We start from the raw sequence: 23,160 nt of genomic DNA on the forward strand, positions 1-23,160 counted from the left end.
CAGGTGTGTGTGTGTGCAGGTGTGTGTGTGTGCAGGTGTGTGTGTGTGTGTGTGTGTGTGTGTGTGCACAGAAAGATGGAACATCAGTTTATGTTCTGGTAAGTGAACATCGTCATCAGAAACTAGTATTAAAATATATACATATTTATTTGCTTTTACATTTTACATATATATATAAAATTATGCGTTTGTATTTTACAAAAACTTTTTCATGTTTAAAATAAATATTAATTTTCAGACAGAACCAAACAGAACTGTAAATACTCAAAGCTGAATCTTCAATCTGTCCAATATTTCATATAATTAAAATGGACTCAAGTTCTTTCAAAAATGCTATTTTTATATTAATCTAGTCAAAAATGTGACATAAGTAATAAAACTAATTATTCTATGTATATTATGAAAAAGCTGAAATGAAGCTGCAATTGTTCAGACTGAGTGGGAATCCTGGAACCGGATTGACTGGAATGAAAATGTGACTTCAGAGAGAAACAGTTCAAGACAATCAGGCAGAAACGGAGGGAGGGATTCATGCATGAAGGAACAAACAAACACGAGGTTCACAACGAGCAAACGTCTTCATGGATGAGCTCCTGACATTCAGTCTGTCACCTTCAGCTCCAATCACATACTTCAGGTTTTATGTTTATTTTGGATTACCAATATTCTTATCAATATAAAATTAGACAAATTAAGACAAGTAAGGACAGAATGAAAAAGTTAAGATAAACTAAAGACAAATGAAGCTAAGCTAAGCTAAGGTAGGCTAACAGTTTGTATTTTATTGAAAAGGTGCTTCCTTTCTGCCTCTTGGTTCTAACTAATTATTTAAATCAAATAAATATAAAAAAGCTCTATAGGAATAATTTTGTTGAACAGAAAATATTTCATTTGTCAATCAAACTGTTATCTTTAGTCATTTCATAGATTTAATGTAAATATCTCAGGAAAGAAATGAGTCTTGGTGCAGAATAAACAAACATAAAAACACAACGCTGGTTCATCTTTAATATGTTTGAAGCTGAAGCTTTAGGTAGAAACTAATATTTGTATTTCTACTTTTACTCAGTTTAGTTCTATGTGAAAGACAAAGGGCCAATTCCCATCCAGCTGCATACAGTTTTGTGAAAATATGATGAAAAGATTTCAGTGAAATGTCTGAACTGCATCCATGAAGGCACAGAATGGCTGAGTGGGCCGGCGCAGACTCACCTCTGATTATATAAACCTGTCCCCCTACCAAGTGTTTGAGACAACAGAACAGCCCGTCTGACAACAAGGGTTGCACAGCAGTAAGAAAAACAGTGACCAAGATGTCAAAAGCCAGTAGGGACAGAATATCAGGAGCAGGCACCACATTTCAGAGAAGGAAGGTAAGGAAAGAAAAACGGGTCAAATATCAAGAACAATGCACAAAGTTCACTAGATAATTTGGGATTTCAGAAAAATCCTTCATTTTGGCTAGAAATTCACAGATAAACCCCAAATGATATCCACTGAAGAAATCAAGATGGTGGCTAATTTGTCAAGATGGTTGTCAAGAAAATAGTGTTTTGCACTACATTTGACAACATTTAACAGATAAAACATTTCTATAGAAATTATAGTTACTGATAATCTTGTGATTTTTCAACATGGCCGTGTCACAGAAAAGACATTTTTGCATCAAAAACCACCAGTCAGATGAATGTGTTGGTGTCAAATCACAGACATATTTGATCCATAGAAATCTTCTTCTCTTTGATTTTGTGCTTTTCTGGTGGCCATTTTTAAAATGGCTGCCACAGTTGGAAAGGAGAACAAATGTTTGAACTAAATCAGCAGCAGTGCTGGACAAAGCAAGTTGGTTTAACAACCACTAACTAGCTAACCACTAAACACATAAAAAGTTAGCTGAAGCTAACTCTAAACTGCTAAGCTCATTAAAAGAATTAGCGGAAAGTAACGCTAACCATTAAGACGACTATTTCTCAGTCTCTCGTGTTCATCTCCTCCCAGATGACGACAGCTGTGAGACTCGTGTGGAGAAATAAAAATGGAACAATCAGGTATATTCATGCTTTGAGTTTTGCATATTTTGAATATCAAATATAACGCTTCATATTTACAGTGTGTTAAACCATTTAGAGACTTGTATTCCCATTATAATTTGAAATATTTCACTATTGATAAGATGAATAACCTTGTTAGCCAGTTAGACAAGGAGAACAGGATGCAGCTGCTCAGAATGTTCCAGCAGCAGAAGTAAAAGGTGAAACATCTAGAATGAAGGAGAAAACACAACTCCTAAAATGGTTAGCAGCCAAGAGTGGAGTGTGTTATGCAGGAGAGGATTTGGCAGGTATAGTTTGTGTGAATGGGAATAGTTGGAGGGGTTCATGATGTCTCGGGGTGAGAGGATGAGAGATAAAGGATGAAGTCCTCACTCTCTCACTCAGATGCGACCTCCTCCTACAGGGACTCATTGCTGTCCATGTTTGTGGGTGATTTGTGTCTCCATTTGGCCAAATGCATTGATTTAATAAATGTCTTGTGAGTGATTTTACATTCTGATTTGTGGCTCATTTTTGTGTCTTGCCTGAAAAATCTAAGAGCAGGTAGAGAGACGTGTATCTGAAGTGATGGTAATTTGAGTCTCTCAACACACGCTGACGGTAAAGTCCTGTTTACGCTTGGATCCACAGCTGGCTGGGGTTTACTGGGATTAGCTGCGCTAATGTGTGAATTTCTGCTGGACTGAAACTCCTAGCAGCTAAGTTAGGAGGCTAATGAAGGAAACTGATGACAAGGAAAACTGCACAGCAGGAGAGAACCTGGCAGCCATCTTTTCTTAGTAGAAGCTAGTCTCACTGATGGAGGCTGTGAACCTGAACGCCGCTGCACTGTCAACAACAAGCGCTGCAGGGAACTTACTGGGTGGCTTGTTGGCAGTCAGGTTTTTGAAGTGGATGCCTTTGATGATTTCTACGGAGAGGCGGCCAGTGGTGGCGTTGTACACCAGGCCCACCAGGATCTCTGGAGCCGAGGTCTGACTGACGGACAGGAAGGACGAAGCGCTGTCGCTGCACGTCAGGTCAGACAGGCTGACCTGGGACTCCCCGCCCTGAAAACACCACAGCTGGCCATCAGGAAACCCCCCAGTCATCCACCAGGGGAAACTACATATCAATCATGATAGGTTTTTATCACTGCATGACGTTCCTCCTAAGGAACTAAACCAGCCTGAAAATCTCAGGAGAAACTCAAGAATTCCTACATAGTAACCAACAAAAGCCAACATGAATCAGGCTCTGAAAACAACCAAACCAGACTTTCTGGAAAAAATGGACCGGAGTGGGACTGAAGCGGACCGGAGTGGGACTACTGAAGCGGATCGGTTTGTTTCATTGAAACTGGAGTCTGTTGAACAAGAGATCTTGGATCAATGGAACAAACTGTATAAATACAGGTTAAGTAAAGAGCAGTCAATGAAAGCAGTGATGGGGGGTGCTGTGGTGCATCTTACCGGGAGACTGCAACATGGATCCAGGATGACCGGCACAGACATTTTGCCCTGGAGGTTGAGCTTGGTGAGGTAGAAGACCTTTTCTCCGAACACCTTCTCCTTCTTCATGCGTCGGATGCTGTAGAGGCGGAAGCGGACAGCGTAGTTGCCGATCATCTCCGTCTCCACGTGGCTGAAGCGGAAGGTCTCGGTGAAAACGGGGGCGGGCCCTCGCTGGACACCTGTCTTGGCCCTCTGCTTCTTGGTGGGCAGCAGCACCAGGTGCACCTGCCAGGAGAAATTTCCTGTGTGTTTCATGGAGGGCAGGTCGGTCACCGCCATGATGGTCACCGTCAGCTGCTGCTCCTCCGAGTCGTAGTCAAACACCACATCCAGAGTGCCGTACTTGGAGAGGGCATCGGGTTCGTAGCCTTTTGGGAAGCATGCAGCCGACCCGCGGGCCGACGTGTCCTAGAAGAGCAGAGGTTCAGGTCCAGCAGGAGCATCAGGCTGTCAGCGGATCAAAGGCTGGAGTTTACCTCACGACTGAGGACGGCCGTGCTGTCGCTGGGGGCGTCCTCTTCGTAGCCTTTGTTCAGGTAGCCTTCGCTCTCCTGGCCGTCACTGCCCTCGCTCAGGCACTTCCCAAAGGACAGGTGAGGACTGCCGCTGGTCTGTGACAGGTCGCACTTGGCGTCGCCCAGGTCCGACAGTGTGCAGGACATCCTGGGAGAGCCGTTCTCGTCCTGGTAGGGAGGCGGCTGGAGCTCGTCCAGCGGCGGCGTTCTCCTCATCCTCTGGATGCAGTTGGCTGGTTGGAGAGAGTTTGGTGGCATCAACGCGTCTTCAACTCAGGTACAACCGCTTTAACTCTAAACACAAACAGATCTGACAGCACATACTCCCAGGACCTTTCACACAACTGCCCTGCACATTTTAACCAAACTATTAGAGTGGTGCAAAGAATTAAACAGGAACTAGGCGCGTTTCTGTGTTTCCATCTGCTGGTTTGGAGCGAGTCAACAAGGCGACGCAGAGCGTGATGTCATCAGATGTTGACGCTACATATGGCTGTGGTAAACAAGAAGTAGAGGTTGCCAGCCATAGACACAATATAAGGATAGACCCTCATGGACCGCTCTCGCCTATTGTCGCTGACGAGATTTAGGGCGGCCATCTTGGAGCGGTCCACCACTCCACTCAGCGTTATGTGTTTAGCAGCACAATGACGTATCAGCGGATTTAATCGATCATAACACACTTTGTTACTGTAAACCATATTCATAGAGATAGAATTTTTTTTCAAGCAGTCTGTCTGACACACACACAGCACAGTGGATTTCTGACTCCAAAACTATTTTTAACTCGCCCTCACGACCACAAATATCGCCCTATTGGTCTCAAAGTCGGTCATGACATTGATAAGCATGCCTGCTCCCGTAAAATGTTTTCCAAATTTTGCTAGGGCTTATGGTTTTCTGTCAAGGTCCTTCAGACCGAGGCTGGGTGTCTCACAAAGATAGAATTCTTTGTCTGCACCATTCTGTCTGAGCACAGGTGTAGGTAATTAATTACCATAGCAACGGAGAGGGGCAGAGCGCAGTCTCGCAAAGCATTGTGGAAAAAAGAATATTTCCTGGGACTACTTCCTTTACATAAATTTATTTATCAGAATTTTTGAATGTGAATTAAAATCCTGAGTATGAAAATTTGCTAGAAAAAAAAACTATTCTCCAGTGTCTTTATTTTTTTATTTCACACCGTGAGAGAGAGTCAGATGTGCGAAGTAGATAGTCGTCAGTCTTAAGACTAAACACAGTATTTACCTGGCAAGGTTCAGATGATGAATTTATTGGTGGATTGTCCAGGTGGAGCATCAGCCATCGCAGTGGAACAAGGAAACCTCAGTTCAGCCTCCACAGATGTGCTGTTCCTCTGACCAGGACTGGATGTTAGAATTATGTTATTATTCTTATATTTGTAATCTAATGTTACTAGTTGTTTTTCTATTTAGAGGTTAAGTGTTCACATTTGTTGAAACTGTGGAGACACAATTAAATCTTCCTTAAATCAAACATGTTTTAACAGATGGTGACTCAGATCTTCCTGGGATACTCCTGAGCTGTAAACCTGTCTGTGTGTTAAGTTTCTGTGTCTCCCTTCTTTGTTTCTGAATCCACATCCTACTGTGAAGACAGGATGTTGGGGTTTCACCCCCTCCATTCCTTTTCACACCCTTCTTGCTAATAAAAGCGACAAACTGAAGGTTTTCAGAACACATGGCGAGCAGCTTGGAGAAGCAGTTCACTGTGTCTCCTTCTGCAGAAGTTTGGTTGAAAACTCATATACGTTGTCTGTGGTTCTTTTTTTATGTAGGTTTGAGAAAACACCTATCACTGGACAAGCCAGTCCAGATTTGCTTTGTACGATGCTGAACCAGACATTGTCCTGGTTCAGCATCGTAGTGCTGGTTCCAAACCAAACATGTTAACAGGTCCTGGTTCAATTTCTTAAGGAATTTAATTTGTCTAGTTTCTAATACAATGCTTCAAAATGTGCAGAATTTTTTTTGATGGAAAATCATCAAAAAAGGCTATATATTATGCTGATATTGTGCCTTTTCTTTGTTGAAATACTGATACTGATGAAATATTTAGTGACAGTGAGTTATTTATTCCACTGTGTGGAATTTAAGAGTGCTGAAAAAAGATATTGACATCAATTCACAAATTTTAGCTCAACAAGCTAAAAGACCAAATTCATTTATCACAGCTGGAAATAAATTTCCCAGCTATTTCACTACAGTGAAATAGACTTTCACTAAAGTGACTTGAATCCTACATGACACTGTAGTAAAAGATGTTTCTGCTATATGCAGACTGGGGATTTTTGTGTTGAGCGATAACACATGAAGAAGGGCGAGCAAGGATCCAAAAGAGCGGATTCACATTGTGTCCACTACGATGCCAAAGAAGAACTTTCTTCTGTTCCATTTGATCGGTGGGACTGCACATATTAACACTGCCTGGATAGCTACAATATAGCATTCAGATCTGAAAACTGAACTGTAACGATTCAAAAGGGAAAAAACTCTTGAACTTGACTGACTTGACTTAGGACTACTAGAAGAAAACACTGACTATTTTGTTCTGTTGGTGTTATTGTCAGAATGTGTAATAAATATGTTTTGTTCAATAAAGGGTTTCGCTTGATCCTCCAGAGTTGAACCCAGTTCTGATGCCTATTTGATTATACAGGTTCAGTCACTCATTCCCTGCAGCAGCTGGTTGGATTTACACTTAGCTACCACAACCGGAGGCTAGCTAAGTGTTAGCTTCTTTTTCTCTAACAGGCCATCCATCCATCCATCCATCCATCCATCATCCATTGTGTTGCCATGGTTACATCGTACCATCGTCCGCCGAGGCCTCGCTGCTGTAGCCGTCTCCGGTCAGGGCTCTGTAGTTCTGCCGGCTCTCCCACCTGAAGCCCCCCCGGGGCCTGGCGCCGCCCGCGGTACCTGCTGCTCCTCTGAGGCCCTGGGAGCGGCCCACTGCCTCCTGGTACCGACCCAGCAGCTCGCAGTCGCTGTCTGAAGAGTCGCCGCCGCCGCTGCAGGACGCCGTGTCTGCTGGGGACAGACAGGAGGCTTAAGGACTGTCGTCCTCTGGGAACCGGAACCCAGAACCAGGACTGGACTGTTAAGACTGTTTAGCAGGATCTGGCAGTATCCCAGTAGCAGGACCTGCTATTTGTGAGGATCTGGGAGTTTTTCTGGGAATAACTGGGAATAAAGCCGTTGCCATGGCGATGGGCTCATAATCAGCGACATTATGCAATGGCGTTACACAACAGAAGAATATTTATGGAGACGCAAACAATGGCTGGCTGTGAAGAGCAGCAGTCAGTAAAGCCTGACGCACAAAACAGAAACATCCATCAAGTTGGACATGAAACATGAAGCTGTCGCCATGGTTACCAGCACATCTGATTCATCCACATGCTGGTAGTCTCCCTGAGAAATGAAATAGATTCATTATTAGTTTAACATTTTCAGGAAGTGCTGCAGCTGCAGCTTCCGACCAGCAGGGGGTAGCAGAGCGCTGCCTCACCTCAGCGTCCTAGCCAAAGCTCTGCCAGGCTGAGATGATGAATATTCAGTAATATTCACCAAATATTAATGAATATTCATGAGCCGATCGGATTCCTTTTGCCACTAGCCTCTAGCGGCTTCACTGGTTCTCCAGAAGTTTCCAGTCCCTGGAGTCTCTGGTTCTGTTCCAACCAGTTAGTTCTGCTACCAGAACCTCCTGGCAGAACCCGGTCACCAGAACTAACCAGACAGACAAACTTCTGTAAGGACTCGGTTCACTGTATGTAAACATATGAGCCGACGTGGATCAGAAGAAATCAGAAGTTGAAAAACGATTCCAGAAATCCAACAGACCAGACAGCTAACCGATTCATCTGAACAACGAACTGGTTCAGTATGAACTAGTTTAGTAAAGAACTGGTTCACTAAAAATCTGTTTAATAAGAAATGGTTCAATAAGAACTGGTTCAGTAAGAACTGGTTCAGTCAGGTGGAACACTGAGTGGAAGGAAGACCTGCATCAGGACTCACCCTGTGGTTCCGGATTCTTCTTGAAATCGTTGAGGCATTGCAGGCTGGCCGGGTTCTGCAGAACCAGCTTGTTGTTGAGGAACCAGAAGAGGAAGGTCATGAGGATAATGAAGAGCGCGATGGCCGTCAGGAAGCCCAGAACCTCCGGAGAAACTGGACCGGAACACAAACAGAACCTCAGGAACGCACGGGCCACAGCTTTACATATGCCTGACTATCAACAGAGACGAACGCTACCTAATGGTTACCATGACAACGGGTTCAGCATCATTCTGGTTCAAGTCGGATCACAGCCAAAACGGGACCATCCTTCACTAATTAATCTCATAAAATCAGATCAAATTATAATCACTGAGTCCAACAGAACCAGTCCGGCTCGGTCCCGATCAGTCCCGTCCAAACAAACATTCAGTTCAAACCAATCTGTGAATTTGCTGATTCAACTCTGAACTACAGCGGACCAGACCAGAATCAGACCGAAGTGGAGCAGACATTTAGGTTCCTGCTCAGCCCGGCGGACGCCTGCCGTGTTTTTGTATTAAAAAATGTTGACAGGAAACATTAAAATATTACTGACTTATTATGTTATGGAAAACAAACTGGTTCAGTAAAAACCTGTTTAATAAACCCACGACTTAAAAACAAAAACAAATACAAAATGAACATCAATTATTTGCACTTCTGTTTAATCCAAACTAAGCCAGCGGCTCCATCGGGCCCTCAGGGCTTCAGGGGCCATAAATGCTGATAACTTAACACAGATACATAAATGTAACATTTATTATTGAGATGATCAATGCTGCTGGATTTGATTTAATGCTTTCAGCATAAATTTAAATATTTTAAAATGTTTAACATTTAAATGTAAGATTTTAAGAAGCTGGCAAGTTTACTTTGTAAAAGTTCAAAGAACAATATTCATAGTTAGTTATAGTTATTCAATCTGATGCTGTGAGTTTAATCTTTGAGTTTGAGCTGTTTGTTCACAAATACTAATTAATAAACTGGATTATAACTGATTGTTTTTAGGTTGTCCAGTTAAACTCCTCCTTCTCTCCCAGATTAAATCCAACACAGAAGCTGTTAGAGCTGCTGATGTTTTAGCAGCTAGAGGGGCCCCTCAGTCAGATTCTGCTCCAGGCCTCATCCAGCCTTGGACCAGCCCTGCATGATGAGTTAAACCTGCTGCACTGAGCAACAACCAGGACATTTAATTTAATGCTGCTAATGTGGCTTTAGCAGCTCTAACATTTCATGTCTGTTGAGTTTTTAATAAGAATCACAGAAACTGTTGTGGTTGCTCAAGTTTGACGACGAGTTTCAATATTAGGGTTCCACAGCTCTCACTTCTGCCTGAGTTGTTGATGAAAGCTAAATGTCAGCAGCATTTTCAAGTTTGGCCCGCGGGGATTTTATTGATTCATGATAATTCCGGGTTTTCATCGTTTTCAGGAACCAATAAACTTCCTTAAATAACCGGAGCGATCCGGGAGTCCGGCAGCCTTTCTGCTCCGGAGCTGCTGGTTCAGAGCTGAGGAGGATTTAGAGACTGAACACGGCGGGCGGCTGATGCTGACGAACCGGAAAATGAATGTCACATCATCCCGGTCTGAACCAACGGGAGGCGGAACGTGGCTGGTAGATGAGCTTCTGAGGGACGAACGGAGGAGCCGTGAATATCCCGTTTCGCCCCCCGGTCTTACTTCGCCTGCCCTCCAACCCCAAACCCCCCAATCCAGGAGACATTTCCCGTATTGTCATTTCTCAAACCCAAAGCTTGGCAGGTTTGGGCCAAGGTGAGAGTTCATCTGTTAAACTGTCTGAAGATGAGCAGAAACTAAAAGCTGGTTAACAGACATTTTAAAAAATATATATAAGCATATTTGTGAGCCTGCGTCTTTACTCTTAAATTGTATAATTTCAGATTTTTGCATAACTTTTCTTCAGGTTAACTTAGAAAGTGAGCTGTTATTGTTACAGGTTGATTTTCTAAACTACATAAAAAATATTGTTAGGGAAGTTTAGATATGAACAACTGGACTGATGTTGGTATCCGATAGTAATACTGTTAGATTTGCCACCATTTTATTTTATCATTTTTTATATGATTACTTGATTGATCATATGAATAATCTATAGATTACTCGATTAGTAAAATATTTGTTTACATCAGCCCTACTTGAATTCATGAATTCCATCTATTTAGACTGAAATGCAGCGCTAGTCCATCAGGCTGTCCTTATGGGACCTAACAACTGGTTTCCTACCGTGTCACTTCCTGTGACCTTAGCTTTGGGTGCAGCCGCATTTTGTGTGTATATGAGCAGCTAAAGGAGGAAAACAGAATCATTTATTCCCAATAAACCCATTACTGCTGGGAAAGCGAAGGTATCTGCTGCTGGGTTTAAAGCGTTTCAAATTAAAATCTGGCTCTAAAAGTAAAATCAGAAGCTTTCATGGACCAATCACAAACCCTGTCAGATCAGTGGCCTCTACTTCGCCGCAGATTCAATAATAAACTCTGAACCCGTTCTCCAGCTGATCACAGCGTCGCAGCGCCTCTGACTGAAGCTGCTTTATTTCTTAGTCTGACTGAGTTAGACGTGAAGTTTGAGTGTCCATCCAGATCCTACAGACGATTGAATGAGACGACACAACGGGACAGGACAGCAGGCAGGGGACATGGTGGACATGGTGGACATGGTGGACAGGTGATGGGCTGCAGAGACTCCTCTACCTTTTCTGATGCAGATCAGCTCATGAACTCCACAGTGACGATCTCCACCTGGAGAGACAAGGAGGGAGGATGAGACGCAGAATCAGGACCAGAACCAGAACCTGGACCGGACCAGTAAACGGAGAAGCAGCAGCTGTGTGTTTATTAGGAAGCTCAGCATCCTCTTCCTCCTCGGGTTCTCCTGCTCTCTGCAGCCTCAGACTAGCAATTGCTTTTACTTTGACTAGACCACATATACTCCCTCAGACACTGAAGCTGCTGCATCTAAAGGAAACTAGCAGAGCGACTCAGCAGGCCGACCCGACAGCCAGGCTGGATCCGTCCCACGTTTTACAGCAACTCATCAGAGACTCGGGCATGAAAACTAACAGCACTGAGCAGGAAGTAGATCAGGTGGTCATGTGATCAATCAGCTGATTATTGTCCACAGACTGAATCAAAGGGTTTGAGCTGTTGTCTCACTGAACAGTGATGTCACTTCCTGCTTCACAGCCTCGTTCTTTCAAAGCCTGGTGACCTTCACACACAAGCTGGGACCTCTGGCTTCAAGCTGATGTCCTCCAGTCTGTCTCTCAGTCTGTCCCCCAAATGCATGCCACACTTTTCAGATTTACCAGTAACACCGTCTCCCAGTCCGTCTCTCAGTCCGTCCCCCAGTCTGTCTCTCAGTCTGTCCCCCAAATGCATGCCACACTTTTCAGATTTACCAGTAACATAACTTTGTTCTGGTTTGTCCCATAAATATGAATGAAAGCAGCATCTGAAGACCCTAAAATCATAAATTATCCCAAATGATAAGGAGCTTCTCTGTGAAGACTGGCTATGACGTCACTTCCCCTAAAGATCAGAAATCCTTTCTGATTCCCAGTTTAGGTCCAGTTTCCTCTACACTGAATACATGAAACCAGATTTAATGTTGGATTATTTCAGATGCATCATAAAGCTTCTCTGGAGGTTCTATTGGACCGGATCGGAACCGAGTTTCTCCTACACATGAAACTCTGAATATGGCCCACATTCCGCCAGAACCGGGCTGATCAGAACCAGAACCGGGCAGGTCGTAGCCTGTCAGTCAGCGCGGAGGGAAAAGCGGCGTGGTAAACGGCCATCTCCAAGTCTCGGAGCTTCTTGCTCCGCTCCCTGCAGCCAGCCCTGACGCTTCTCCTCTCTCTGACTCCGGCAACACCACCCCGAGGTTCGGGGCTCCGAACCGAGCCGCAGAACCGCCGCTTTAGCGGGAAATAAGCAAGAAAGCCGCGTTCAAACATGAAGGAGCTTTCCGATCAGAACCACCGGTACAAACATGGAGAATCACTGCTTTTCTCCAACAGGACAGCTGTCCGAACCGGACCCGAACTGGACACAAGTACTGCCTTCCTGATCGGAAACACAACCCGTCCGGACCAGAACCACAACCGGTAACCCAGACGGAGTTAAGTACCGCGGAGAGCAGAGCCGTTATTGGCCTACTTACCATCAATCGCCATGATGTTCTGGCTGGCTCCAACCACTGGGGGCGCTAAAGAGAACTGATTTTAGAATAATGTCATGTTTCGAAGCTAAAGGCTACTTAGCTGCAGCTCTATGCGACACGTTTCTATGAGATGCCATTAGCAACATTATTAGCCTTTTATACCAGAGAAATATGTTCACTGTTACTCTTCCATTTGTCACAGTTTCAACCTACATATTTAGTTAGCAAGCTAAATATTTAATGTACTTACTGAATAGCTATATGTAGCTCAAAGCTAACTTTTTAGCTTCAAGCTACATTTCTAGGTATTAAACTAAACATTTAGCTTTCTAACTGATTATGTTAGTGTAGAAAATAAACCTCTGTGAGCCAAAAGCGTTGAACTGTTTTTTTGTCTTTTAATAAATTGATTAACAAACACGGGAAGGATGGAGCCGATTTCCGGTAGCCTGACCCGTTCCCTGCTCCTCCTCCAGGCTGGTCCCGCGGGACAACATTACATGGAGTCAACATTCTGGTTCTGATGTTCCAGAACCAGAACATTTCAGCCACAGCTTCTCCTGCTGACTTCCTATTTATAGCCGCTGACGGCCTCATCAGAGCGTCTCCTTCCTGTTGTCATAGAAACCGGCCGCAGTAGCTCCTCCGTCTGCCAGCAGTTCGTTTCTTATCAGGTTCTACAGTACCACCATGTGGTGAGAAGGCCAACTGCAGGCTGAGACTCTTCAATCATTCATTTCATCACTCATGAAATGCACATAAAATCAGCAATAATTAAACATTATGACCAGCAATGAATCTGGTGGCACATTTCCCAGAATGCAATGCTTTAGCTCTGCAGCTTCTGCTGGAGGCTGATCAGCTGCTCCATGTTGATGCTGCTGCCGCCACACACGATCACCAGCAGGGGGCGCAAGGGAGTCGGCAGACGGCCTGGAAAACAAACCAGATTTAGGTCACAGGTGAGGTTCTGAAGAAATGATGAAGGTTCTGCTCCGGTTCGGTCCTCAGCTTCTTTACACCCAAACGTTTCTGAGTCAAACAGGAATAATAAAAGACCTTCTATAAATTAGTAATATTAAGCAATATGTGCAAATATATTACCAATATGTTTGCACATATATTAGTTGTACATATTAGTCGTAATATTTCTTTGATAAATGAGTAATAATTCAATCATAACACAATAACAAAAATGAAACAAAGTAAAAATAAAAAAACATGAACAAAAAATTAAAAAGTAAATTAAAACAAATTTTTTGAAAAATAAACACATCTAATAAAAACATAATAAAAGCTAAAATAAAACACGAACAATTTAAAAATATAATACATAAGAGATAAAATAAAAAAATAAACAAAACATTCATTACAATAAATTGGAAAAGAAAAAATATTTTGGAAGAATAAAATACACAAAATGAAGAAAAATACATAAACAAAGATTTAAAATATTTCAGAAACTATAGAATAAAGAAATATTTAAAAAAGAACAAAAACAGAAGCTAAAAAGGCCATAAAAAACAAAACAATAACAATAGTAATAGTAACTAGTCAATTTCTGAAGAAATTTAAGCGGGGCCTGCCAAAGTCTGCCCGTCGTTCTGATGCTAAAAATGAGCATCAATGCTATGCTTAGCTACCAATTACAAAATGGCATGTGAAGAATCACAACATTGTTGACCAACATGGACTTGCACCATTCGGTATGTTAAAATTAGTGCATCAGCTAAAGTTAGCCAAAATGCCAATGTTAGCATGAATGCTATCAGTAGCATGTGGAACATCGCCATCATGTCTTCTGTCATTGACTTGCTCCATTCAACAATAGGTCCCTTCCATTCTATGGCATTATTAACAATAATAATAATAAATGCGGCGGCCGCCTGCCTTGGGCCTGCAGTCTGGGGATCAGACCGCTGTAGATGGCGGCCAGCGCTGCTCCACACGCCATCTCCACCAGAACCCGCTCCTCATCTGGAACACAAAACCAGCACAAGTCCTTCAGAGAACCGGAACCGGAGCCAGGTGTGTGCGGCAGGAAGTCACTGACCCAGGAACATCTGGACGGCCCTCAGCGCCTCCTGGTCCGTCACCAGCTCAGAGATGATGGTCGCCTCGCCGCTCTGGCTCAGCTCAAAGGCTCTGCGGCAGACCGTCTTCGCACCCAGACACTTGGCCTCGCTGGGGACGGAGGCAGAGACAGCAGGGGACACAGAGGGACACAGAGACATGAGTGTGAAGGAGTCCCGTTTCTTAAAGTAACGGTTCTGTTTGCTGCTTCATTTTTCTTTTACTGAAGCAGGAAATAATAATTCAGACTGCTGGTTCTGCTGGACCAGGAAAAAACTAAAATCTTTGCAGAAATTTCAGATAAACTTTTAAGCTTATTTGTATGTTGTCATGGCGACCGAGTAGGCCGTGACAACCAATCAGAAGCAGCCAATGGGATCAGAGCTGGACCAACCTGGTGATGTCATCAAGAGTCACCAGCTCGCCCGCTTTGATGGCAGCGTTGAAGCAGTCGGCCCCCACCGTTTCCATAGCGATAACTGGCACGTCCGCCCAGCCGGCGTCCTTCAGGCCGCGGACGACGCCGCACAGCAGGCCCCCGCCCCCCACCGACAGCAGCACGGCGCCGGGCCGGGCCCCGGGGCCCAGGGCGGCTGCCGCCTCCGCCACCACCGAGGCGTGACCCTCCCTGGACAGATGGGGGACATGCTGGGTCTGTGGAGGGGTCAGAGGTCAGGGGCCAAGGGGTACCTACCACAGCAGGGGGTGATCAAACGGAGGAACGAAGGTCAGCTGCTCCGTCTCCGCCAGCCTCAGAGCTTCAGCGTTGGCGTCGTCCCAAACCTGACGGTTAGAGACAACAAGCATCCAGGGGTCAGAGGTCAGGGGAACAGCTGGACGGGCGCCACCTGACGTGCTTCTGGGAGAGACGGACCGGAAGGAAACTACATCCTCGGTCAGAACCCAGGGTCCTGACTCAGGATGGCTCTGACCTTCCCGGCGACCTTGACGGCGGCGCCCTGCTCCTGCAGCCTGCGGACCACCAGCGGGGGGGTGGAGGACGGCACCACCACGGTCGCCGGCAGCCCCATCTTCCGGGCCACGTAGGCTGCGGCCATCCCAGCGTTCCCACCTGTGGAGACGGGCGTTACCATGACGCCCATTAGCATGACGAGGCTTGGTCACAGGTCAGAGGTTACCTGAAGAACACACGACTCCCTTGGAGCGGCTAGCGAGCTGCAACAACACACGGAGCGTCAGCAGCAGACAGGCACAGCGGATCCAGACAGAGTGACGGCGCCCCCACCTGCTGGCAGAGGTGTCCTACGCCGCGGATCTTAAAGGAGCCGGAGGGCTGGCAGTTCTCCATCTTCAGGTACACGGCGGTACCCGCCATCTTGGACATGCTGACGCTCTCCAGCAGCGGTGTGTTCACGTGGAAATGTTGCAGCATGGTGCGCAAGATGAGTCTGAGATGAAAATAATAACCCAGTTAGGGCCTACAAGCTCCTCCAGACCCCAGGGTGTGACCCTGACCCCTCTAGGGGTCACCAAGCGGCCTCAGAACTAGAAAGGTTCATCGGTCAACAGGGGCCCATAAGAGGCAGAGCATATTCCCACACTTCCTGCATTATTCATACATCTGGACTGAAAAACATATGACGCGTTTCTGTACATAGCCTTCATATGAGAGGCTCCTGATGAGTAATCCTCATTTCACAGATGGTTACCGTTTCATGTTAGACCATCATCATGTCTAACATTTTACATAAACTACATTTCTGAATAAAACAATTTTGACCAAAAAGCAGAAATCACCGGTGATTTCTGCTTTTTGGTCAAAACTGTTTGGAGGTAAAGCTAGCTGCCTCTTCGAACATGACAGTAAAGCCAGCCCGCACTTGATTTTCACGTGCGCGACGGTACAAGACGTTACGGTACCCTCATTTACGAGCTCCTTTCAAAGTAAAAGCACACATCCGGTTCATGTTTGATCTACTGCAAGTAAATTAAAAGCGGCTTCACGTTTAGACTTTTTATTTATGCAGTTGCAAAAGGAAACTATGTAACTGAAAATAAATTCAAATATATTGTGTGAAACAAAAATACTGTAAACCATATATATGAAACCTCAAAAATGGTGAAGTTAAACGATGCGTTACCAGTGACTTCTCTCGCTGCAGTGTGATTGACTCTTCCAGAAGACACCCAGTAAATGGCCTATGGAGCCGATGTGCATTTCAAAATGAGAGCTGATCAAAATAACACGTTTTGATTTTTATTTTTCAAAAGTTGACATACACATTGTTGAAAAACTCAGTTTCCAGTGACTTCTCTCACTTCTGGGTGACAGAGGGACACCCCTTCCAGCCCCCCAATTTTAAAGGAGCCAATTTTTTCAGATACATACTTTCCTTTTGCAACTGCAAGAATACAATGTCTAAACCTGAAACCCCTGGAAATCTACTTGCAGTAGAATCAGATCAAATATGAACCGGATGAGCGCTTTTATTTTGAAAGCTGCACGTAAACGGGAGCGCCGTAACGTGTTGAGCTGTCGCGCACATTACTATCGTGTGCGGGCCGGCTCGTCAAAGAGGTACCTAGCTTTACCGCAGTGATATCTCCCCTTCCAAGATGGCGAAATAGTTAGCGTGTTCGCCATCTTGAGAGGGACATCCATCTAAGACCTGGACAAGAACAACTCTATCTAAAACTGACCAAATAAACAGCAAGTTAGAACACAAAGTGTTCATTAATACTATAAAATATTCATTATATGCACGATTTATGCACAACTAGTATATAGCTTCCTGTTATGAAACAAGCGATTACAATAAATGTGAACTTACGTTTGGTGAAGAGTAGCAATAAACGAGCGTTCAATATGTAATAGGATAGTTAGAAAATAAAGCTGTTAACAGGAGGAAAAATGACAAAAAAGTTGAATATAGAAATAGCTGCATGCTAAACACGTAACCGAATTAATATAGCACTTCCGTTTGACTTCCAAATTAAGGAAAATGTCTATACATATATTATTTTACTTAAAAGTATGTTTATCCGCTTGCTTTTTGTCAACTTATGATAAACATTATTGCCACGAATAATAATAAAAAAGTAAAAATCTAGACAGAAAGTTTAGATTAAAATCCTAAATTCGCCGTGATTTTATTTTGACGGTTTCGTGTGCTTACTGGAAACTTCTCGGGATTTAAAGGCTTCAAATGAATAAAAGCGATTATTTTAGCTTTCAGAACCAGAGCAAAGAGTTCTACAGAAATGATTCCTGTAGTAATTAGTGAGTTTTAAATGATCCAAACTTACCTGCTGAGGTGCAACTGACAGGTGAGCCCAGAGCGGATGGCTGAGCTTTTATGACGTCTCAAGTCCGCAGATTATTACGTTCTTCCTCTTGCGCGCGCGCACACACATCTCAAATTAAGGAGTGTTTCATGCAAAGACAGATGTGTGTGTGTGTGTGTGTGTGTGTGTCACTCTCCTCATGATTGTCTGGAAAAATTTTAACACCTGGATGAAAAGTTTTGCTTCAAAATGCAAAATATTTCATAGGAAGTGTAATCCTTTTCTCTATTTTTTGGTCAGAACCAGATGAACAGAAATGTTAATTTGGTTTACGTTTCATATTTAAAGCGATAAAGAGAAGTTTGTCCAGTAATCGTTTTAACCGTTTCTGACCGTAGTGTGAGTTTTCTAACTCTCTCGCTGTGTTGACATAAATATTGGATCATTTTCCAGAATGTTTCTGAAAGAGGTTGGAGAACCAGAAAACACTGAAGCAAAGCTTGGAAGTCTGAGAGGTTTAAACACAATTATTAATGTTTTATTTGACTTTAATAATGCAGCTCAACAGGTCATAAAGCAGCTACTGGAAACAAAATGCTTGTGAAACAAAAATATTAACGTGGACATAAAATTCAGGCACATCCAGTCCAGCAGGTGGAGCCGCTGATCCAGCCCTCAGAAAAACTGTCCACTAGATGGCAGCAGAGTCTCCACAGCGACAGAACTGATTCTAATGAGAAAAGCAAAGCTTGGCTAAATAAAGCAACATTAAGGAGAATAAAACATGAAAACAAGCAGCAAAGAAGGTTCTGAAGCCTAGAATGACTCGGACCCAATGTTCTGACCCGGTCTGAATGTGACCCGGAACCTCTTATGAACAGTTGGAGTTCAGGGGAACCTTTGGAGACATGGACCGCTTCATTAAAGTGTCATCTTCACTTCCTGTTTCCTTCCTCTGATACTGATCCATCAGCAGCCTGAAGGTCAGAGGCCAACCAACCTTCAGATGACCTTCAACCGACCTGACACACCCTGGGTCACCTTCCACTGCTCTTCATCGCTTTTTCTGACCCACGAGGACCTCAGAGGCCAACCCCCCCACAGACAGAAAGAGCCATTAGTGGGCAGATGTTTCCATCCTTCAGCTGCTGAAGGTCAACATCTGCTTTGCCGTTTCCTCTCAGAACCAACCCTACACCCTCCTCTTCCTCATGGAGCCGGGCTTCACGCCAGCGACCTCTGTCTGGGTTTGATCCGTGGGTACAGCTGCAGAGAGGTCAACACGTTACTACAGGATGATCCTGAGGAGGCCAGGAGATACTCTGACCTCTGACTCATCATCAGCGAGAAAGGCTGTCTCACCCCCAGCAGGTTCCTCGCCACGTATCCCTCGCGGTCGTCCAGCCTGGCCCACCACCAGTCCGTCTCGGTGTCGTCATGGCGACGAAGCACGGTAACGGCGTTACCCTCGCTGAAGGATAGCTCGTCGTCCCGCCGTGCGGCGTAGTCCCACAGTGCGTACGCCGCCCCCTTGTTCATGATGCCCAGCTTCTCCTGGACGCCTGGGGAGGACGAAGCGGACGGTCAGGTGAGTCCGGGTGCCGCACCGGTACCTGGTTGGCTCCAGCTCCACCCACCATAGAGGAACTGGGAACACTGGCTGTAGCCCTCCTCCATCTCCTCACACTTGTCAGCCGCCGTCTCCACATCACTGATGGTGGTGGCGAAGATGGCGGCTCCTGATTCCACCAGCATCTTACAGAGGTGGACACTGTTGCAGGAAGCGGCGCAGTGCAGCGGAGTCCTGCACGAGATACAGGAGGAGATGATAAGATGACCCCTGATAACCTCTGACAGCCCCTAGAGACAATGTGATGACCCCAAGATGGCGGTCCGGAGGACAGAGGAGGAACTGACCATCCGTCGCTATCGGCCGCGTTCACGTTCACTCCAAAGTCCAACAGGAACTTGACGATGTGGTGATGACCGGCGCACACGGCGTTGTGAAGAGGAGTGATACCTTCGTCGTTGGGCATGCTGGGGTTCTCCACCTGCAAGAGCCAGAGGCTAGGGTCAGAGGTCAGAGGTCAGGATGGCCTGCAAGAAGACCTGCAAATTGTTTGGATTGGAACCAAAGGAACCCGAGGAACCAGAGGAACCGGAGGAACCTCTGGGTGGAACCAGGCGGTACCTCATAGATGACCCTCTGGACCAGGTCGAACTCTCCCTCCAGTGAGGCGTCCAGCAGCAGAGCCAGGGGGTTGAACTTGACCCTCAGGCCATGACCCGTTCGCTCTGACGACGGCTTCTTCAGGTTGGTCCGCTTCGCCTGCGGACACAAGCAACCTGGTGACCATGGTAACAAGGTGGAAGCACCTAAGGGAGTCTGGGTCAATATGGACCTTTGGTCCTGAAGGCAGAGCAGCAGGTGCTGGAGGTAAGCCGTGGGTGGAGCCAGCGCCTCCCTGGTTCTGGTTCTGGACCTCGGACCTCTGTGGCTCTGGAGGCGAGCCGGGTTGGGTTGAGGGAGGCAGGATGGTGGTGCTTTCTGTCTCTTTGGGTGTTTCCATGGTAACGGAGGGTGAAGAGGAGCAGCAGGACTCTGAACTCAGGTCCTGACCTTTGACCTCTCTGTGCACTACCTTGTCTCCCGGTTCCAGGCTCCCGTTGGCTGAATGGACGGCGTCCACGTCCCCCAGGAGCCCGTCTGGCTGGTAGAAAGGGTTCGCTGGAACAGAGGAGAGAACGTCTCTGAGCCCCTGGAATGACCGAGTCCGGAACCTCAACAGAACCTCAACCGAGTCCTACCAGAACCGCCCTCCATGCCTCCAGCCAGCGTGTTGAACCTGCACCACAAAACACCTTCATCACCCCCAATCTGCAGCAAGTGGACCAATCCCAGCGGTGGGCAACGCATGCTGGAGACGCTAACACTAGCTCTGCTAAAGCTAGCTCTGCTAAAACTAGCTCTGTCAAAAGTAGCTCTGCTAATGCTAGTTCTACTAAAGCTAGCTATGCAACGCTAGCTTTGCTAACGCTACAGCATTATACAAACACTCTACTTAGTAGAAGCTAAATATCCTGTGAAGATTCTAACCCTAACTTCAGCACAGATGTTAAAAAAGCAGAGTAATTAGCTCTAAGCTAACAATTAGCTCCTCTATTGGCACATTAGCTGACGTGGGGCCACCGCTGGATGGTAGTTTCCACCGAGACGCTGAACATACCGCTGGTACAGCAGCTTCTGGATGTTGGGCCCCTGGGGGCCCTCAGGTTCAGTGATGGAGCTCCGCTTCTTCAGGGGCCGTGGAGCGTTGCTGAGACGGCGCCGCAGAACCTCCAGGTCGGCGTCATTCTGGTACCACAGCTGCGAGTGGGCTGAGGAGACAGCAGACCAGTATAAGCTCTGGTTTCCTGATAAAGGCCCAGTTAACAACCAGAACGGCCAGTCAGTCTGACCGGTCCTATCACCATGGCAGTTATTAGGTCCTGTGTGAGTGGAGCAGACGGAGCTGGGAACCCACCGACTGGCGTCAGCTTGGTGGGACTGAGGGGACGAGGGAAGCCGTCCACGCCGGGCGGAGGAAGGACAGCGCTATCTCTGGCTTCGTCCTGCAGAGCGGGGGACGAGGACGGGACCACAGGCTTCCCGTAGACTGTGGAGACAGAGCAGACGGTGGGATGGGTGGTCGGCCCGATCGGACCTGCGGCGGCATCAAGGCGGTTCCGACCTGCCCTGACGGCGGCCCGGTTCCCAAGGGGGCCCGGGTTCTTGGCCTGTGGCTGATGCAGGTACATGCTGTAGATGGAGCTGCTGTTCATGGTGGCGGGGCCCTTCCTGGGGGACTGCGGCCTGGACGGCTGCTCCGGGACGTAGGGACGCACCGCCACCGCAGGAGGGGGGTCAGTCCGCTCCGACTGGAGGGACAGCGGGGAGGATGGCGCAGAACCTGGACACAGAACCAGAACCAGCTGCCAATACATGACAACTAGCTAACTGTTAGCTAAACACTAGCTCTTATCTAAGCAGTGTCTGTTAGCCAAATGCTAACTTTTAGTGAAATACTAGCTCTTAGCTAAATATTAGCTGCTGGGCAAATGCTAGCTGTCAATTAAAGTACAGCTGTTAGAGAAACAGTAGCTTTTAGCTAGACACTAGCTGTTAGCTAAACATGTAGAAGGTAGACTGGGCCGGTACCAGAGAATCCAGTCCAATCTCTCCTCCCATCAGAACCAGGTTCTGCAATAGAACCCTAAGAATCCTCTTCTTCAGTCAGAGGCTTCATTCGTAACCGCTGCAACACACACCTCTACAGGAGAAACTTCTCAACATATTTGTTTTTCTCATATTCTGTTTGTTGTTAATTTTTCCTTTTAATTTTAAATACTCTGAAATCCATAGAAAACAATGAAAGCATGAAAATATTTAGTAGAAATCAACATTCCATTTGTATTCCCTGTGAAAACAATCACAACTACATCCTGAAGTTTTATTATCTATAGGCCACAAGTGTAGATATGAGAATTCTAGTATTTCAAAGTATTTCCTGTGTGTCTCTCTAGGCGGTACCTGGGTTCTGGTTGGGGACGCGCTGCGGCGATGAAGATGAGGAACCAGTGGCGGTGGGGGGGCATGGCCAGCCCAGCGTCCCAGGTGCCGAGCGCGGCAGGGAGCTGCAGTGATGGGCGGCGGCCTGATGGGCGGCGCTGGGGTACGTCCCGTAGCCGGAGGGTCGCAGCTGCTGGGATGACCAGAACTCGACTCACTGGCGTCTCCATAGCAACCACTACATGCATCAACCAGCTGAGACCAGATGTTTACATACTCCCCGTCTGACATGAAACCGGACTGAACTTCTAGGTTCAGGTCCAGTTCACCAAGCTGGTTCTGGATCCAGAAAAGTTCTGGATCTTCAGAACTTTTCAACCATTTCATGAGAGTTGACCTTTAACCTTTACCACCAGGATCAAGTCCATTCCTCCTCAGAGAACCACTGGAATGGGGTCAGGACTGTAACTGTTCTTCCTCACAGAACCTTCCAGTTCTGCAGACCAGAAAACCCATTTGGACCCAACTGTCTAACAACACAGCCCCACAGCATGATGCTGCCACCACCACCATGTGATACAGTAGGGATGGTGGTCCCAGGCTTCCTAGCGTCCAGGAGACAGGACGTGTCTCCACAGACGAAGGTTTTGTCCCTCTGGACATCTGCAGGAACGGCTTCTTCCTCGCTGAAGCAGAGTGAGAATAAACCTATCAGAAGCTAACAAAGCCATGACATCACCACCGGGGCGGGGTTTAGAGGAACAGTGCTTTTCTAGAGCTTAGGGAACTGATGTGTGTCTGGTCTGGTTTCCGGTCAGACAGAGGCAACAGTCTGGGTCAGAAGAACAAATGGTACCGGTTCTGGACTGCAGGTCCTCCAGTCGGCTCCAGTCTGGCTGATGTTGGGCCACGGCGAGTCACTGACTGAACAAGAAACAGAAGAAACAGAAGAAACAGAACAACGTCAAGAAAC

General features: G+C 46.2%; 3 protein-coding genes across 13 annotated transcripts in view; all 3 read right to left on the reverse strand.

Annotated features, from left to right (window-relative positions):
* Positions 1–12,629, reverse strand: part of syt14a (synaptotagmin XIVa) — a 21,689-nt gene extending 9,060 nt beyond the window's left edge. Inside the window, exons 1-8 of one of the 10 annotated variants that reach the window (XM_007575386.2) lie at positions 12,320–12,597; positions 10,846–10,893; positions 8,109–8,261; positions 6,897–7,112; positions 4,024–4,295; positions 3,506–3,955; positions 2,914–3,103; positions 1,213–1,269 (exon numbers count right to left, since the gene is read on the reverse strand). In XM_007575386.2, coding sequence (XP_007575448.1) covers positions 1,213–1,269; positions 2,914–3,103; positions 3,506–3,955; positions 4,024–4,295; positions 6,897–7,112; positions 8,109–8,261; positions 10,846–10,893; positions 12,320–12,332 — 1,399 coding nt within the window. In that variant the 5' untranslated portion in view covers positions 12,333–12,597. Of the gene's footprint in view, positions 1–1,212; positions 1,291–2,058; positions 2,261–2,913; positions 3,104–3,505; positions 3,956–4,023; positions 4,296–6,896; positions 7,116–8,108; positions 8,262–8,356; positions 8,729–10,845; positions 10,894–12,319 lie in introns of those variants that run through there. The other 9 variants (XM_016662517.1, XM_016662519.1, XM_016662518.1 and 6 more) reach the window with 9 other exon arrangements.
* A 70-nt stretch (positions 12,630–12,699) lies between these two features.
* Positions 12,700–17,755, reverse strand: sdsl (serine dehydratase-like). Of its 2 annotated transcripts, none has more exons than XM_007575384.2 (9): positions 17,660–17,755; positions 15,639–15,801; positions 15,532–15,568; positions 15,325–15,464; positions 15,087–15,175; positions 14,787–15,020; positions 14,373–14,503; positions 14,210–14,296; positions 12,700–13,252 (listed from the first exon to the last, which is right to left on the reverse strand). In XM_007575384.2, the coding sequence occupies exons 2-9, from the start codon at positions 15,783–15,785 to the stop codon at positions 13,149–13,151; spliced, it is 969 nt and encodes a 322-aa protein (XP_007575446.1). In that variant the 5' UTR covers positions 15,786–15,801; positions 17,660–17,755; the 3' UTR covers positions 12,700–13,148. The 2 variants fall into 2 exon arrangements, with proteins under 2 accessions (XP_007575446.1, XP_016518011.1); XM_016662525.1 differs by lacking the exon at positions 17,660–17,755 and adding an exon at positions 17,185–17,653.
* Positions 17,756–18,147: 392 nt separating this feature from the next.
* LOC103154213 (apoptosis-stimulating of p53 protein 1-like) overlaps positions 18,148–23,160 on the reverse strand; it is a 24,089-nt gene continuing 19,076 nt past the window's right edge. The window contains exons 15-26 of the mRNA XM_016662502.1: positions 23,044–23,111; positions 22,209–22,380; positions 21,370–21,588; positions 21,163–21,294; positions 20,866–21,016; positions 20,447–20,484; positions 20,041–20,366; positions 19,830–19,967; positions 19,556–19,689; positions 19,276–19,442; positions 19,001–19,200; positions 18,148–18,904 (exon numbers count right to left, since the gene is read on the reverse strand). Of these exons, the coding sequence (XP_016517988.1) occupies positions 18,863–18,904; positions 19,001–19,200; positions 19,276–19,442; positions 19,556–19,689; positions 19,830–19,967; positions 20,041–20,366; positions 20,447–20,484; positions 20,866–21,016; positions 21,163–21,294; positions 21,370–21,588; positions 22,209–22,380; positions 23,044–23,111 (1,787 nt within the window). The 3' untranslated portion in view covers positions 18,148–18,862. The remainder of the gene's footprint in view (positions 18,905–19,000; positions 19,201–19,275; positions 19,443–19,555; positions 19,690–19,829; positions 19,968–20,040; positions 20,367–20,446; positions 20,485–20,865; positions 21,017–21,162; positions 21,295–21,369; positions 21,589–22,208; positions 22,381–23,043; positions 23,112–23,160) is intronic.

This window comes from Poecilia formosa, unplaced genomic scaffold, assembly GCF_000485575.1.
Source record: "Poecilia formosa unplaced genomic scaffold, Poecilia_formosa-5.1.2 Scaffold376, whole genome shotgun sequence".
Lineage (NCBI taxonomy): Eukaryota > Metazoa > Chordata > Actinopteri > Cyprinodontiformes > Poeciliidae > Poecilia > Poecilia formosa.